At 48.9% G+C, this 17,327-nt stretch overlaps 1 protein-coding gene across 1 annotated transcript; it reads right to left on the minus strand.

The window, feature by feature from the left end:
* Positions 1-8,201: 8,201 nt before the first annotated feature.
* Positions 8,202-12,490, minus strand: SUCNR1 (succinate receptor 1). Its single transcript, XM_049802563.1, has 2 exons — positions 12,455-12,490; positions 8,202-10,293 (listed from the first exon to the last, which is right to left on the minus strand). The coding sequence occupies exons 1-2, from the start codon at positions 12,482-12,484 to the stop codon at positions 9,343-9,345; spliced, it is 981 nt and encodes a 326-aa protein (XP_049658520.1). The 5' UTR covers positions 12,485-12,490; the 3' UTR covers positions 8,202-9,342.
* Between the last annotated feature and the right edge of the window lie 4,837 nt (positions 12,491-17,327).

Raw genomic sequence — 17,327 nt, forward strand, 5'->3', positions numbered from 1 at the left:
GTGGGATGCTCCCCAGCCCCTGCCCTGCCCCAGCACTTCATCACCTGGCTGGGTAGCTGGGCTATGCGAGGCACGGTCGTCATCTTTCCCATCAGAAAGAAGGAATCAAGGCGACAGCAGGTGGAACGTGTTGTCTGCTTCTCAACAGCACCCACCAAAACAAAGCACGTCTCTAGGAAGGAAAAAGAACTCATAAGACCAAGCCTTAAAGTAGCTGAGAGTGCAGAATTTATTTCAAAAGTCAGCATGCAAGCTGCCGAATTGCTTTTATTTATCAAATGACTTAATTATTTCAACTGGAAGGTTATTAATGCGACTTTCCATCCTGCGATTCTTGCGTGATGATGTCAGGAAGTGAAGTAAGATTGCAGGAATGGACAATATGAGTCAAAAGCAGCAGTTACATGTTTGGCTTCACTTATGTGGATCAGAATCAAGATAAGATAAGAATATGGAAAAGTAAAAAGAATTAAGACAAGTCTAACGGCCACCTTGCCCGTGACATCAGTCACTTGCAATGTCCTATCCTCAGGGTGTTTATGCATTTAGGTCAGACCCCTATGCTGCTGATCGCTTGCTATGAAGTTGCTTTGAACGAATAGGTAATACCGTAGGCGTTTAAGTATGTGTCTTACTGCCCACTTCAGATGCTGGCCGTAGACCTTGGGGGTACTGTTGAGGTGATAACATTTAAACAAACAAAGGAACACATTTGGTTGGCTTACAGACTCTTTTAAAGAATTAAGTTCCTCCTGAGCTTCAGGAAGATGATTTAACTTAAATATTTTTAGAAAGTGGGAACCAAATTGAAAACAAGCAAAAGTCAGCTGAATTAATATCTCTATTGCCAGCAGCACCAGTAGTTAAAAATCTGAAGTTGTCCAGCTGTACCAGCTACACTGTCAGGAATATGCTGGTGTGACTCTTCACGCAGAAGGGTGCCAGCATGCAGCGACGGGAGCCGGGCAGCCTGGCATACACCCGGTACAGTTAAATCACAGCTGAGGAGAGCTCATTTTGAGTTTCCAGGACTACTTCTGACTTTGCAGGCAGCCAGCCCTCGCACGGCATGGCACTAACTCCACAGCCACTGCGGTAGCCTGTGGGCAATCCTGTTCTTCTGGAAAGATACTCTTAGAAATAATTATTAAAAGAATGCAGAGCAGAAGCTGCTTTAGCATAGAGCATGGCCAGAGAGCTGGTGGGGAAAGGAGTGGGGTTCCTGTCCTCAGTGCAGATGTGCCAGGGAGCGGGGCAAGAGGTGATGGGCACAGAGGGAAATCCTGGAAATTCCCGTGGAATGTAAGAAAAAAGGTTGTAGGACAGTTTACACATTCTGAGCTGTGGAGGAGCAGAGGTCTGCTTGGTTTTAAAATGAATAAAAATATAAAAAATATGCTCATGCATTTCTGAGCCCTCTGCTCTGACAGGTGGGTTTGGAGCCGAGCTGTGATTTCCCTCAGAAGGTGGGTCCTCCTCCTGCAGCTCCTTCCCCTGAAACCGGGCATCTCCTGGAAAGCAGCTCTCCCTCTTTCAGACTGACGCGTCCAGCGCCTAAAACCAGGGGTTAAAAGTAGCCCGATGTCTTGGCTTCTGCATTTGACTGGGAAAGCAGACAGCTGGGATCGCAGCACGCCTCTGCGCTGGGGAGAGCCGAGGGCGCCCGGCACGGCGACGCGACCCCTCGCCGTACCCAGCACTGCTCATCGCAAGGAACATTTATTTTTAGATCCCTTACCGCCAGTAAAACATACTTGGACTGTTTTCAGTCTGACTCACAGCTGAATTCCTGTTCTTCTGGAGGCTGAGTTTTCTGTCCCCACCCAAAAGGAGGGAAGACAAAACAAAATGAAATAAAACAAACAAACAAAACAAACCAGCCGGACCCCAGCCGAAGCCCAGTGTGGATGTTTCCAGCCTGCCCTGGTGCTGATGTCTGCATCCGAGCAGGGCATGGGACGGCCGGCACGGGATGGCGGAGGAGGGTGGCCGGGGCGCTCGGGCCAGCGTCAGTGCTGGTCCACGGCCGCAGCAGTGACGGGGCATCGCGTGGCTCTCCCCGCAGGGACCCAGGCCCCCAGCCCAACTCACCTACCCCAAACCTGCACCCTGGTTCAGCCCCACTCAGCTCAGCCTAAGTGATATATCTCCATGAGAAGAGCTTGTGGTTTGGGGTTTTCTATTTTAATTTGTCTGTATACTACTCAGTATACTCATACTACCCAGGACAAAGACAGAACATTCATACATAACTTTAATGTAGAGATTTTTATCTCAGTGTCACCTAGGATGTACAAAAAAAAGCCAAAAGCCCGCAAGAGGTTGCAGAGCTGGAAACACCATCACACCCAGGCTGGGGGAGCAGCGCTGGTACCCCTTAAGGTGCTTTTTTACAGAATTATTTGCCTGTGAAATGATATGTGGCTGGTTCATGCAAAGACCCTGAGACCTGCCCCTTGAAAGAAAAAAAGGTACATCTGCAGCAAGCAAAATCAGAGGGAAGAAAACGGCCCTCCAGAAGAACGGCCTTTTTGGAAAGAAACTTTCATGTTTTTCTAGCTGGGTGCTACAGACTATTTAGCCATTTTCAAGATAATGTCTGTAAGGAATCCTTTTTTGGTTGCATTTTTGCTATTTTTAATTGAAAGACCAGAAGCACCATAGTAAAGTGTGTAATGATCAGAATTTTCACTAATTAGTTTGGGGAAATGGGATTAGGTGGGGATTTTGGAGACTGCTACTAAATCAAAAGCACAAACCAGGATTGTCTCAGAAGCCTAAAGGGACCAGAGCCCAACGGGACATAAAATCACCCGAGGTGCCTAGGTTTTGTGTAGGGGCTCCTAAGCTAAACAAAAATGGCTTTTATGAAGGCCAAGAAAAGAAAAAGGTAGGTCTGCTGCTGCAGCGTTAGGGACCAGAGCAGAGAGGTGTCAGGGAGCGACTGCAGAGAGGAGTACGCTGCTGCTGCGATGTTCACCCTGGGCTAGGCAAGGCAGGAGCCGCCAATGTCGCAATTTCCAATTACCGAAAGGGTTAAAATTAATTTGTTACGTTAACCCAGATCATATAACCACTATAAAACCAGACTCAGAAATAGGGTTACTGAGGGATTATTAAACTTCATTTTTCCTCTTTGCCTTTGCTTTAAGCCCCAGCCAGCAGCTGCAGTGCTGCCTTTCAGCCACAGGAGAGCACGAAGAGCTCGGGTCTTGGGTGGGGGTTTCACGGGACCAGGTTTGAGCCGGGGCACAGGCTCGTTCTTAGACCCGGCTCCGAGAAAAGCAAGTGCAAAGCTCAGCTCTGGTGCATGTGCAAAAGGTTTCTTACTATGTGGCTTTACTACGTCTGCAGTTTAACATGATCGTTGCCATCTCTTCCCCACTCCTATGTTTTCTAACGCTAGTGATGTATACAGTATAAATGTCCTCTGCTAAATCTTCCTTCTAGAAGGACCTAGTCTGCACTACTTGGTGTTTATAATTCATTGTATTCTTCTATTCTGAACAGAATGGTTCTAAAACTTAATTATATAAATAACATGGATTTTTATTTTGGCTATATTTCTTTATATCTGTTTTATATCTAATTCTTCACATAGGGTGAAATCAAACTTGCCATTCACAGTCACTGTGGATATACTGGTCTGACCTCACGGCCGTCTGCTTTGAGCAGGAGGTTGGATTAGATGATCTTCTGTGGTCCCTTCCAACCTGAGTATCCTATGATACTGCGTACTTTTATATTATTAAATAGAAAATATTTCCTGGGATTAAACAAGAGTTGGTCTTAGAATAAACGGTCAATAAAATGTAAGTTCCTTTTCCTGCATCTTAGGTGGTCCATAAATCCAACTGCTGGAGTACAGCGTCTGCAGTGAAGACATCAAAAAGAAGGAAACATTGAAAACGACAATATGAGAGGCAAACCAACTGTCACCAGTGTGGAAATTGGGCAAAAATGAAATGGGAAATAATATCTGCCATGAGAAATCTCAGGTGTTGGTTTTACATACTACCTGGATCTGTAAGTGCTGCAAGCCTGTGTAATAGGTAGTGCTGCGAAAGACAGTTTTCAAAAGCATTGGGATTTATAATCCTGAGTCTCAAAACGGTTTCAGAGATTTCAGAACTCTGTTTGTAAAGACAAATATCACCTGCTGCTAATTCCGTTACAGCTCAGACAGCCGCCTTTCATCTGGACACGAGGTTCCCTGTGCCAGGTCGGACTTCGGGGGTGCGTTAAAAGGCAGAGCCCAGCTCAAGCCTCGACGGAGCAGCCGCGCATGGCGCATGGAAAGGTGCTGAGCGTGGCCGAGGAAGGTGCCAGCTCCGGGGCTTGTCCTCCTCTTCGGGAGGGAAGCGAGCGCTCGGGCTGTTTGCTTAGTCAGGACATGCAAATATTTCTAGTTTCTCGCTCTGCGGCTCCAAATCCCGCCCGTTTGTGGGAACCAAAAGCGGGTTTTGGGTTGGGCTGCAGGACCTGGGTCCGGAGGGAAAATGCGGGGGGCACCGGGCCTGCTCCCAGCTGAGCCTGGCCCCGCTCGCCCCGTGGCCCTCAGACCCCGCGCTGGAGCAGCCGTGCTCACCCCTGCCTCCCTGTTAGCAGCGTGACGCTACCACTTCATAGGAAATTGCTGATGTGGTCTTTCAGTATTCTTCCTGCGGTTTAATTGCATAGAAACCAAAAAGAGCTTAACAGCTGCCAGCCTGTTCCTGCTGAAGTTAGAGCTATTGCAGTCCTTCAGAATTTCAGTTAAACAAACTAATAACCAATTTTCCAATTAGCTAGCCTCTGTCTTTTAAAATTTCATGTGCCATGATACGATCAGTACACATACTAGAGAAATAATAGCATTGCTATTATAAAAACCAGTTGATATAATGTATGGGATTTTTATGAAGTAGTGCTGGGCTTTCAGATGTACAGGCACTAGTTTCTAACCTTGCACCTTTTTTATGGTGGTTATATAGTATATATTAAGAGAAAGAGCATATATTTAGAGATAATGATTACTTGCCGGGTACCAAGCCGACAGGGAATAGCCATGTGGGTACATGCGACACTGGTGTGTACACAGGGAGGTATCCTTAGTGACTATGCACTTAATAAGGAGCGGATGACCCTGCTCACCTCAATGGACACAGCAAAACAAATAACTGAACATATTAATCCATAAGAACTGTCACTACACACTGTTTGCAAAGAAAAATCGCCTCCTGGCCATCGATCACCCAGACATGGTGTGCCATGTAGTCTACAGGTGCACCTCTGGTGGGGAAAGGGCAGTGGCATCACGCGTGCCCGCGGCTCCAGCCCTGTCGTGGGGCTTGGACTGGCCTTGTCCCAGCCTGGGCAGGACACCGGAGCCGGACCCCAGCCAGAAGGTGGCAGGACCGGGGCAGTGACACCTGGATGCTGTTGGGCCAGTAGTGCCTCCTCTTCCAGCAAAGCCAACCTCGAGGAGAACATCCTCACCCAGACACCTTCCACGTGTCAAAGCAACTTGAGCTTCTTCACAACTGTTTTCTGTGCTAAAAAAACCCAAAAGCAAAACCATAAGTTTCTTCCTTATTTGCATGAAGACCCCAGAGTCACCTCTCTGGCAGTAACAGAATTGCTGCTGGCGTGTGCTGACGGGAAAACCAGACCTTGCTTTGGTAACCCTGCGACAGGACCGTGTCCTCATGCCTCGGCTGTGGCGGCTGCGCCTGCCTCGGAGCATCCCGTGCCTGCGTCTGCCTCGGAGCATCCCGTGCACACCCACGGGCAGGAATGAGCTGGGATGAGCATCAGGCAGGGTCAGCTGCGCTCCCCCAACAAGCCTTGCCATCCCATGTGCTCTCTGAAGGGGCAGAGGTGTGTTTCCTAATAGCATTAAAAGGAGGCTGTGGCTTACCGTTTCAGATTTATACAGGCCTAATGAAACAGATACTTTCAAATTACCAATGCGGATGCTGCCAGGGAAGCTGCCTCTCTTCATCTGCCCTTCTGCACACACAGCTGCTGGGAAAGGCTGAGCTGCCAGCATGACGTGAGCTGAGCATGACACAAACTGTTTTCTGGAAAGTGGCTACCAGGCAGAGGTTTATTTATCTTGTGTCTTCTCCTTCCTTCCTGCCATGCCTTCAGTCTGGGGCCTGAATGAGCACTTGCACAACCGGGGCTTGCTGTCATCTCACCGCCCAGCACGTACGACCGTCATGTGGAGGTAGAAAGGGATGGCTGGTATCATGAAACTGCCCCAGGACACCAAAAGGTGAAGAAAGATGTTTTCGTACCCTGTGAAGATGATGGCAGTCACCAGAAGAGGAACACTACTACCAAGAAAGAAGGGCACGTAGCAAACTGCCCACAACGGGCATCGCCTCTGACGGGGCTGGGGTGGGGGCACCGGGAACCACGGTGAGCCTCTTGCCAAGGAGCTGCCTCCGTAAACCCAGGAACACTGCATGGATTGCAAACTGACCTGCGTGCGGTATTCCAGCACTAACAAGATTCACCACTTAATGAGATCAGTGTAATGAATAACCCTGTTAGGTGAACAGGTGAGCGGAAGGTGCCATCAACTGCGTTGTGGAGCCACAGCCATTGCATTTGGTTTGGCAGATTCCTGCATGAGACACATGTAAGAAATCAGGCTAAACAGAAAATTGGTTTGGGTTAAAAATGCAAAATTTCTCTTTTCACATTCTCTCTCAAGCCCAAGACGGATGGCAGCAGTGAAAGCAAATATAGATAGCCAGGTGCAGGAGCTGACAACAACGTATCTCTACTGTGGGGAAAAAAATTAAGTACAAACAGCATGTCCAGGAGGAGTGTAGTTGGCCTTTCCACTTCTGCCATGGGATTATGTATGTATTTAAAACTCCACAACCCACCAACTCCTCTTCTGCCCCACATGAGCCCATTCACAAGAAAAAAGGAAGTCACTGAGCTGATACAGGAAAGCCCCAAATAGCCAGACTCCTAGAAAATAAACATTTATTTGAGAAGTCCCATTCTGTCCACTGCAAAAGGCAAAGGTGAGTCTACCAAAGATGTTTCAGCTTATTATTTATTGCTGTACGGTAGTTTCCCTGGAAGAAAATTCCCCTTTACTGCGTTAGACTCCAACTTTAAAAAGGGAATATTCAACCTGCTTTCGGAAGTTCTGCTCTTAGCTTCCTCTGTATGGGGGTGAACATGCGCAATATCATACCCAGCTCAATAATTGCCTCTTGGTGCTACATGTAGTGGTCCTTACGAAATCAGGAGGTATTTATAACGGAAACTGAAGTGCAGCCTTATCCCTCCCAGCCTGTGCTGCCATAACACACGTGATGGATCTTTTTTTCCACCACTGACAGAGTGATTTAGCGATTTAAGTGTAAAGATTTGTTACAAAGCAAACAGAGGGTAGAAAACAAGGATTTACGCACATTTCTTTCCAGTCAAAACTGTAGTTAGCAGTCCCCGCATACCCCTCTCCCTGCCGGCGCAGCCTGGCTGCCGTTTCCAATGGCTTTAGGCAGCAGCAGCGCTGGGGGGGGACGGACTCGGCCCTCCCACGGCAAACTTCTGAGGGACCGATGCGACAGCAAAATCTTCCCGCGGCATCACCGGGATCAGCAGCAGCAGCAGGACCCTGGGCTCGGGGGGATGCCCACAGGTGGGTGTCTGGGAGTAGCGCCCAGCACGTGCCGCGGCCACCCCAAAGGAACGCCGGCACGGGTTTTTGTGCGAGATACTCGCAGGGGGAAGCAGCTGCCGTACCCCTCAAACTGGGCCAGATGAGTACTTTTGCTCACGGACTTTTAGGGTCTTACTGTTAACAGGAAAAAGGCAGGTGTAGCGGCTTCACGGGCATTAAAGAGAATAGCGTCTAAAACAACACCCTCAACACAAAGGAGGCCTTTTTTTTTTTTTTTTTAACAGGATGCGCGGTTTATTATCGGGCGGGCTGGTATCAGTGAAACAGCTAAGCGTACTGCAGATGACCAACACGTCAGAAAGTAGAACTGAAGTTGTCTCTGACGAGGCACGACAGCGGGCGGCCCTGTCTCCAGACCTGGGGGAGCAGCGAGCCCCTGGGCAGCGCCTGCCTCCTGCTTCGCTGGGGGCTCCTCCATCGCCTGCCGGAACGCAGGCGGGGGGAGGCTGCCCGCACACCCTGCCCACGTTCCGCCCGGCACGTCCCGCCGCTCTCGGCAGGTCCTTCCCGAGCCCCGGCTCGTACGAGCATCTTTCTTCACCGATCTCTTCACCCTCTGTATTTGAAGTCAGGTCAGTCAATTGGAGGGTAAGTTCTGCTGCAGCAGCAGTTCTGCAGGGATGTTAGGCAGAGAACGGGCTCTTCATTAGCTCCTGTTTCATTATCAGAACTGTTAATGAAGTTCAAACCGTGAGGTCCAAATTCTGCTTCAAGCTCTACATTCTACTCGCACTTATAGATAATTACATTAAAGTTAAGTAACTCTGTACACTTTGAAAAAGGACTGCGAGTATGCCGGTATGAGCCTGCATAGCCGTCCCAGTGATGTACGAAGGCAAATCTCAGTTAAGAACTAAACCAACAGATTTTCTTATTTTTACTTCTGCAAGCTGAATCCAGCTTTAGTACCAGGTTGAAAGAACCTGCCTGCGCGCACACACGCTTTCCCTGTCTCAGTGCTTCCATGAAATGCTTGTAAGACCAGCAGCCAAAGGTTTCAGCTTTCTGCACTCCTTGCACTTGCCACAAACAAAACCAGCAACCTCGCCGCTGGCTCCCTCCCGCGATGCTGTCAAAGCGTTCCACCCAGCCGTTTGCATACCCTCCTTTTTTGCCACATCCGAGATGCCAACCCTCACCAAATCAGCTGGAAATTGAAAATTGTCCCAGCTATTTATTCTGAAAGGTAAACCTCCCAGGAGACGCAGAGTTTGCAAACACTTGTGTAAAGAACACTCGACTTTTATCCCCAGACTGTGCTGACCACGTGAATTAGTGCCCCTGGCACATTTTACCCAAGCCTAGGTCCAGTCCAGCATCAAGTTACAGCTCACAAAGAAGCTGTCTGAGAGCAGCATAGTTTCCCTCTAAGAACTACCATGGTGATCTTTTATTTACAATATTAGTAGGCAATAGGTTTTCCTGCTGTACTGTTGTGAGAGAACATCACTCCTGGTTTGCTGGACTCAGATTAGCAGAAGGAGGTCTCTTGTACAATAAGGTAACAAGTGCTTTTAGAAGAACACAATCAGCTTACGCGTATTCTATAGCATAAAGTTATCTACAAAAAATGGCACTGTACATTGGTGAATGCTCTCCCTAAGAGTTTCCTGCCCCCGTCTCCCACTACAAGAGGTCTCCTTATTCGTTCATTTGCGAGTGGTTGTCAACCTGCTCAAGAGCTGCCTTGTTTTTGCCATCAGCATCTCTCTGAAGTGGTCACCCATTAAGAAATAAAAAACAGGATTAATGGCGCTATTCAAAAACGCGATGGGTCTCGTGATGATGTAAATGGTGTTGATGATGCCCTGTGTGCACACAGAGACATTCAAGGCTGGTATTCGGGAAGCAAGTCGGACATTGCGCATTATGTGATAGGGAGTAAAGAGCAATGAGAAGGTAACCACTGCGAGGATGACTAAAGCAAGGGGTTTTTCAAGTGTCAGGAGAGAGCTGAGTTGCTCGCTCCTGGTTTTAAGGAAAAGAACCATCTTCACATAGAAGCAGCACATGACCACAAGAGGAATAAGGAACCCAAAGACAGTCAGGAACATGCTATAGATGAGGTTTTTCGCAGGGTCTCCAGAGCTTGCATAATCAAGACACTTGTACTTGGAGGCAGGCGCTATAGGCTCCAGGAAATACATCAACGGCAGCAGTTCCAGTACCACGCCGATCCATATGGCAACAGACACGATAAGGGCCGTTCTCCTCTTCTGTAGAAAATGTTCTCTGAAAGGGTATTTTATGAGCATGTATCGGTCAATACTGATGACGGTGAGGAAAAGGATGCTGCTGTACAGGTTTGCGTGCAGAAGGAATCTGTTGCTGTGGCACAAGATGGTCTCCTTTGCCCATTGGTCTCTGGAGTAGCTGTTCACAAGTATTGGAAGAGTACACAGAAATAATAAATCTGATAATGATAAATTGAACAGGTAGACATTGCCACTTTTCCAGTTTTTCAGGCAGAAAATATAGCCGAACACAACAATGGTGTTTCCAATGAAGCCTAAAATGAACTCAATGCTGTACATGGTGGAAAGATAATACTTTTCTAGGGCTCTGTTCATCAGCAAACAGCCATCTGTCTCGTTCACAGCCTGGAAAGATTATAAAAAAAAAAAAAAAAAAACAAACACAAAACAAACAAACAAACAAACACAAACCCACCAAATATTAGTAAAAGATCACTGCATGGCTATTTTTATATTGTTGCTATATTAGGTGAATATAGCCATCTATTTGCTTACAGCTTATATGGTAAGTAGAGACTTGAACTCAAAGAATATCCCTTATGCACACAAGATTTCTACCTTCAGCTATTGACCAGAGTTAACAAGCAAGATGAAAACTTGCATGAGCAAAAACCTGTGTGAGGAGTCTGAAGTAAAAGCATCACCTGAAGGCATCTGCCATAATGTGCCAGCTGCCGCTTTTGGCCAAACCCATGGCAGGCAGCACCAGAGGCTGGGAAAGTGAAATTTGCCTGTCATCGCTTTGTCACAGCCCTTGCTGGAAGTCATCTGCCTCCGTTACCCAACCCCTGTCCTGTGGTCTCACTCATCACTAAAGCAGAAGTCTGCTGTCAAGACTGATAAAGGGTGAAATCATTGGCAGCAGTACAGCCACGCTCTGACAGCGTTACTCGGAATTCTTTAAGAAGTCAGGAGAGAATACGTTTATTAAATTAATCGAACCATTCATCATGCAATTTGTACAGTTTTGCTGGTAACTCGGTACCAGAAATGCACGGAAAGCGCGGTGAGGATGAAGCGCGTACCCTGTGCCTCACGGCAGATGCGCTGGAGCGCTTCCGAGCCATTCCTGCAAACACGGGGCATTTCTGCTCCCAGGGTTTTACAAGTCTCTTCTTGTTTTCTACACAAAGCCCTTTCAAGAAGGGAAGGTGCAGTTACGACTGAGTCCTCGTTGATAGGAAAGCGACTGCAGTCAAGGGGACAGCACAGTCAAGATCAGGATAAAACGCCTTGAAAGCCAAATTCGCAAACTTTAAGTCGCTCTTGCTCTTAACTTCCTATGAAGTGGGAACACCCCGTATGATTTATTCAACCGCAGCTCATAACCTCTGCCAGACCCCCACCCTGTGTACGGTGGAGGGCCCCCAGCCCAGCCCTGCGGAGCGGCCGGAGGAGGAGAGGCTGTTCCTTGCCGGGACCACGCTGAGCGCCGGGCTGGCAAATGTGTGGCTTTTTGCAGCCGGGAGAGCTACCGGCGGGGCTGCCAGCACCGCTGCCACCCCTCCTGCACTGCTATTTCATTTTCTCTTTGGCTTCAGACAAAGAGCTTCGCCTTTCGGCTTGGAAGTAAGTAGCACAAACAGTGTTCTTTAAGGAACAAAGCTTTCTAGGAAGCTGCACCCAGTGTGAGTTTGCCTGAGGACAAATTTTTCTCGCTTTCTAAAGGTTGGATAAAAAAACGCTTCCATGCTACAGGGAAGGAAATATAGGATCTCAAGCGCTCGCTCCTCTCTCTCCCCAGGCAGACTCCCGCACTCACCTGCAGGGGAGCCACAAGATAAAGAAAGCTTCTAGCGAGAGCCTGTGGTTAAAATAGCAGAAAATTAGAAAGCAGAGGGAAGCGAAACGTTAGAAAAATGGGATATAGACTGAAACCAAAACCAAGCTAAGCCTAAGCTCTGAAAGAGCAGCAATGTGACTGCTACAAAATCCGCTAAAGATAGTCTCCATGAATCCTGTAATTGTTTTACGTGTTTTCAAAGTTGTTCTGGTGTCTAGAATTTGTTAATAGGTCTCTGCTCTCAAAGCACTGTATCTTACTTCGAAGGTAGATCACGAGACAGAATAAAGTACAGCATGCACAAAATTTCATAAAGTTACATCCAGCAAATATCTACGCTTATACCATGTACCGCAGGAGACAAAAATTACATAGCTGTGAATGCTCACTCTGGTCAGAATAACCTCACATGCAGCACCTAGTCTAACCCTGCCTGAGCAGGCTCCCGAGAAGAAACTCAACACTTGAGTGAGATTTTAATTCTAGAAAACACTGCACTCTCATTAGCACTTTAAATTCAAACAATAATTAAAACATTACTGTATCGCCAGACACATGGATTCAGGTAGTTGTTAGAAGAAGACCAATCAACCAGTTTTAAAGTAAGCAGTCAGGGTAAAGCGGTTAGAGAGTTCATTCAGAAGCAGTCTCGCTAGAGGAATAGCAGAGTCTGCTCGAGAAGCCGCAGCCTGAGAACCGGCCCCCGGCACAAGGACACCTTACCATCCCCAGGGCTGGGAGCTGCCTCGGCATCAGCTCTCCCGGACCATGCCTTGGCGAGAACGCTGGGATCCCTGGAGCGCAGCACAACATTGCCGTTTGACCTCATTTGCATATGATTCAATCATTAATGAGTCAAGGCGAAGGAGAGATTTGTTTGGCTGAGCAGGACACGAGGCAGTTTTCATGGGAGGAAGGTACTGCGAAACGTCTGCCCGGCCAAGGAGAGAGCAAACCAACACTTCCCCTCCGCAGAGACCCGACCGAGAACCGCGGGGCAGGACGGACGGGGAGCCCGCGGCGTGCCGAGAGCGCCTGCCCGACGTCGGGTCCCGGTAACGGATGCCACGCGGAATGCTCCCGTTCGGATGCCGTGCAGCTCTCGCAGCGAGCCGCGGGGCCGGCCGTCGGAGGCGCCCAGCTCCCGTGCGAAGGACTTGGCTGCCGCGGCCGTCGGGGCCGAGAGCCCGGACCTGCTGCCCGCAGGCGTGAGGAGGGAGAGGGCACCGCTCCGCATCCCACGTCTTGGGAGATCCCCAGGGGCGTCAGGAGGGCAAAGCCTGGCGGCTTGCGTCCTGATGACACCCAGCCTCCTTCAGCCACCCACCCGGCTCTCCTGTTGCGCTCGGAGATCAACGCAACGGGTGATACAGCGGCTCCGTGACCTTCTATAGTTAGCACTCCAATTAAAGCAACACATTTTAATTAGACTAAAGCAGAGCACTGAAGAGCAGCACTTAGTGACACATTTTAAGGCTTCAAAGCTTGCTGGTTTATTCGTCATTGCTAAGAATACTATGAAGTTTTTAACTTTGAGAATAAACGCTGCTAACGCAAAGTGACTCTGCTCCACTGCGACTAATGCACCTGAACCAGTCTATATCAGCACAAAAAAATTGTTTCTTGGTTTCAGCTGACACAGCGGCACTTTTACGTGCGGTTTTGATTTCATTTTTACCTGTGGACCACCGTCTTCCACTGTTCAGAGGCCCCAGGGCCCTCCATAAAAGATTAGGTTTCCATTTCTTGAGGCAGGGCGCACCCAGCCTGGGCGTCCGGGCTGAAGTGCTGAACCTTGCACAAGAAAGCGAGGGTGCTGCAGTTTTCCTGCATAAAAACGAGCAGGAGAGCAATCTCAGCAGTGTTTTGGGTTGAACGTGATTGGGCGGCTGTGCGGCTGGCACGCGTGAGATGCTCCCCGTCTGGGATTGCCACTGCTACCGGGCAGGTTTGTATCCAGGGGGGATTTCTAGAAAATCCTGCTCTGTGCAATGTAAACTTTCACGTACGTCCATTTCACTTCTACTACTGTGCATAAGCATTCTCTAAGTGAGATCTCAAGCCAAAAAGCTGCTGCTGCGTGACCTGTCAATATACATTAATGACCGAACACAAAAGCATCAGTCTTTCTTTCCTGGCTCATGTAAGCAGCAGAGCACTTTTCAGCCTGCTACAGAAAAAACGATTCACTCTGTACGCAGGCTGCGGGGCCGCGTCCACAGTCACTAGGCCTACTTTGCAGGAAAAAGAAAATCCCAGCATTTGGGGGGCTCATTAATCGCCCCTCTAGCAAAGAAGCCAAACCTGCGTTATTCACCCGTTAACGGCGGCTTGCTCAGAACTGCTGGCAGACACAAACCAGCGACCGCTGCGCCTCGAGCAGATGGCCGTGCATTTGCAACGCACACACGTATACTGACATCTAATTGCTTCATCTGATCCCAGCAAAACCAGGACGTTCCTGCAGTATTTAGATCACACGCAGCATCTGGAACACGGGGCCAGTGCCTGCGCTGCTGCGAGCTGCCAACGCCACCGAGCTGCTGCTCCATCCCTCGCAGGGGACGAGCAAGCCGGAGCCAAGTTCCGATGTTTTAAGCGTATCTAAAAAAGTTGGGTCGGCCTTTCGTGCAGCTCGCGTACTCGAGGGCCAGGCCACCCTCAGGCAGGAGCGGAGCGCCGGGGGCTGCGGCCGAAGCCCCGGGGAGAGCGGGTGATGCCGCGCTGCGGCCGGGACGGTCCCTTCCCCGGGGAAGGCAGCGGCGGAGGTCGTGCCCAGGAGAAAGGGGCGTGCGAGCCGCAGGCAGGGCACCGATGGGTGGGCAGCTCCAGTTCTCGGGCGGACGGCTCGGTCTCAGGGTTGTGTTCTTCCCAGGCTCCATCCCGCTCCTGACTGCACGGGTAACAGCGCGGGGTCTCATCCCGACCGTCCCGGGATGGAGCCTTCTCCAGGGGGTCACGGCCACGGAGGGTGTTTCAGAGCAAAGCTTTGAGGTTATCTGCAAATGCAGCCACCACACGGCTAACCAAAATCGCTTTTGAAAGCGACTTCCTTCCTTTTCAGAAGAACCGAGAAGGTAAGTGTCACTTCTCCTCTCTACGTAGCTGTCGTGGTTTAACCCCAGCCAGCAACTAAGCACCACGCAGCCGCTCACTCACTCCCCCCATCCAGTGGGATGGGGGAGGAAATCGGGGGAAAAAAAGTAAAACTTCTGGGTTGAGAGAAGAATGGTTTAATAGAACAGAAAAGAAGAAACTATAATGATAACGATAACACTAATAAAATGACAACAGTAGTAATAAAAGGATTGGAATGTACAAATGATGCGCAGGGCAATAGCTCACCACCCGCCGACCGACACCCCGCCAGTCCTCCAGCGGCGATTCCCTGCCCCCCCCACCTCCCAGTTCCTAAACTAGATGGGACGTCCCATGGTACGGAATACACCGTTGGCCAGTTTGGGTCAGGTGCCCTGGTTGTGTCCTGTGCCAACTTCTTGTGCCCTGGCTGGCCATGAGAAGCTGAGAAATCCTTGACTTTAGTCTAAACACTACTGAGCAACAACTGAAAACATCAGTGTTATCAACATTCTTCGCATGCTGAACTCAAAACGTAGCACTGTACCAGCTACTAGGAAGACAGTTAGCTCTATCCCAGCTGAAACCAGGACAGTAGCCAACAGCGCTGCGGTGCCGAAGGAGCTCCTGTACTTGGCGAGAATCCTGGAAACGGCAAGTTTAGCATGTACAGCTGAAGTACAGTTGCATTTCTTAAATTTAAGCCAGAATTTGTAGACCTCATTTTTAAAGCGTGAGTAAAAAGAGAAAGAAGCTACAGGTCATCTGTAGATGGCTGCAGAAAAACTATCGTGAGCTGGAAAAAAGCTAAATAAAATAAACTGCTAAAGGACACACTAGCTTTCAGTCCCCAAAATTTTGGAAATAATCAGCACAAGCATGTATTCAGCATTACTGCGCCTTGGTGAATTATACAAACGAGTGGATTCTGAATTTTACCAGCCCAATGAAATTAAAATTTTAAAAAGATAAATCAGAAAACAAACAGATGTTGAAACTGCTCATTAGTTTAGCAGTGCTGTGGGCCATACTGATGCTCCCCATGGAGCAGCTGTCTGGTTTTACAAGAGCCAGGAGCCACTATCGTTCTCTCCTGTCATGGTAACAGCAGGATGGAATGGGAAGAAGGAGTAGCTGCCACCTGCTCGGAGCTGCTGGGTTTGCTGTACAAGCATCACGCCCTGGCAGCTAAACTCAACAAAAATGTGTGAAATCAACTAACAGAATAAACAGGGGGTTCCATTATGCTCAAAATAAGTCTTCCAGGTGTGCCTATCTTTTGCCGCAGCTGCTGGAGGGATATCAGTTTCTTTACCGTGACCAGCAGTACCTTGGCTGGAGCTTTAACAGGGCGATGATCGCCGCCTGCGTTTACGGTGGGGAGACTGTGGAGCTGTCGGCGTACACAGAGCTGTAGGGAAACTGTGAGCAGCAACTACTGCATTTCCACATCAGGGTCATGATGTGTGCCACAAAAAATCCAAAATGGAATGGAATGGGCACTGATAAAGTAGAGAGCCCATCACAAGCGAGTCATCGTACATAACTGGTGATGGAAGAAATTTATGGCGGATGAAGTGCTGTGAAACAACTTCATACGTACGTGCAGAAAGCTCACAGTTAACGAGTGACTAAAATGAGACTTCATTAAATAGCCAAGTAAAGCATTATAAAAGGTAACACGTTACATTAACCCATCATTTTAGAGCACTACTTTATATCAGTAGCAATTTGTAAGGAAAACTAATAAATTCACTGATCTTAAATCACCACATCTTTCATACAACTGGATTACAAAACCTGGATTTTTTTCAAGGAGACCTGGTAGGTTATGCCAAGGCGTGGTACTTGAAGCCCTGGATGGCGGGGATCTAGCAGTCATGACATAGCCGGATTTTCAAAAACCTTTGATGAAGTTCCACCCACACCGTAGATTATGAAGAAATCTGTTTACTCTGTGGGTTTGTCTGGGTGAGTCCTGGAAACCCCCAGGGGCACCCCAGTTCCACCCTCCCAACCCACGCCACAGATTCGTGAAGAAGTCCATTGATTCTGTGGGTTTGGGCGAGTCCTGGAAACCCCCAGGGGCACCAGTTCCACCCCCCCAACCTGTTCCAGTGGCCACACAACACAAGTCCTGAGGCGTACGTGCCCGGCACACAGAGGTGATTAAAAGCCCCAGGAAGGTGTTCCTGCCACCCGGCTGAGAGTCGCTGAGGATGCCGCCCTGGGAACAAGGCTGGAAACTCACCTCAACTGGTTTCTGCTACAGTAATTCTGGATTTTCCTTCTCTGGAATCTGTTGCCATCGGCGGGGCGGGAGGGAGCCAGGCTGGCACCAGCGCACGGGAGAGACTGGAGCTCAGCTGGCAACCAGAGCCCAGCGCTGGCTTCATTGAGCGAGATAGCTTTACATCCAGATTTTTTTGTCAAACGAGTCAAAACTTCTCCTTTTATAGTTGGCACAGAATTTTTACCATCCTCTTTTGCACTTACTGTATTTGAATATTATGATTAG

Source organism: Accipiter gentilis, chromosome 6 (genome assembly GCF_929443795.1).
Source record: "Accipiter gentilis chromosome 6, bAccGen1.1, whole genome shotgun sequence".
Taxonomy (NCBI): domain Eukaryota; kingdom Metazoa; phylum Chordata; class Aves; order Accipitriformes; family Accipitridae; genus Astur; species Astur gentilis.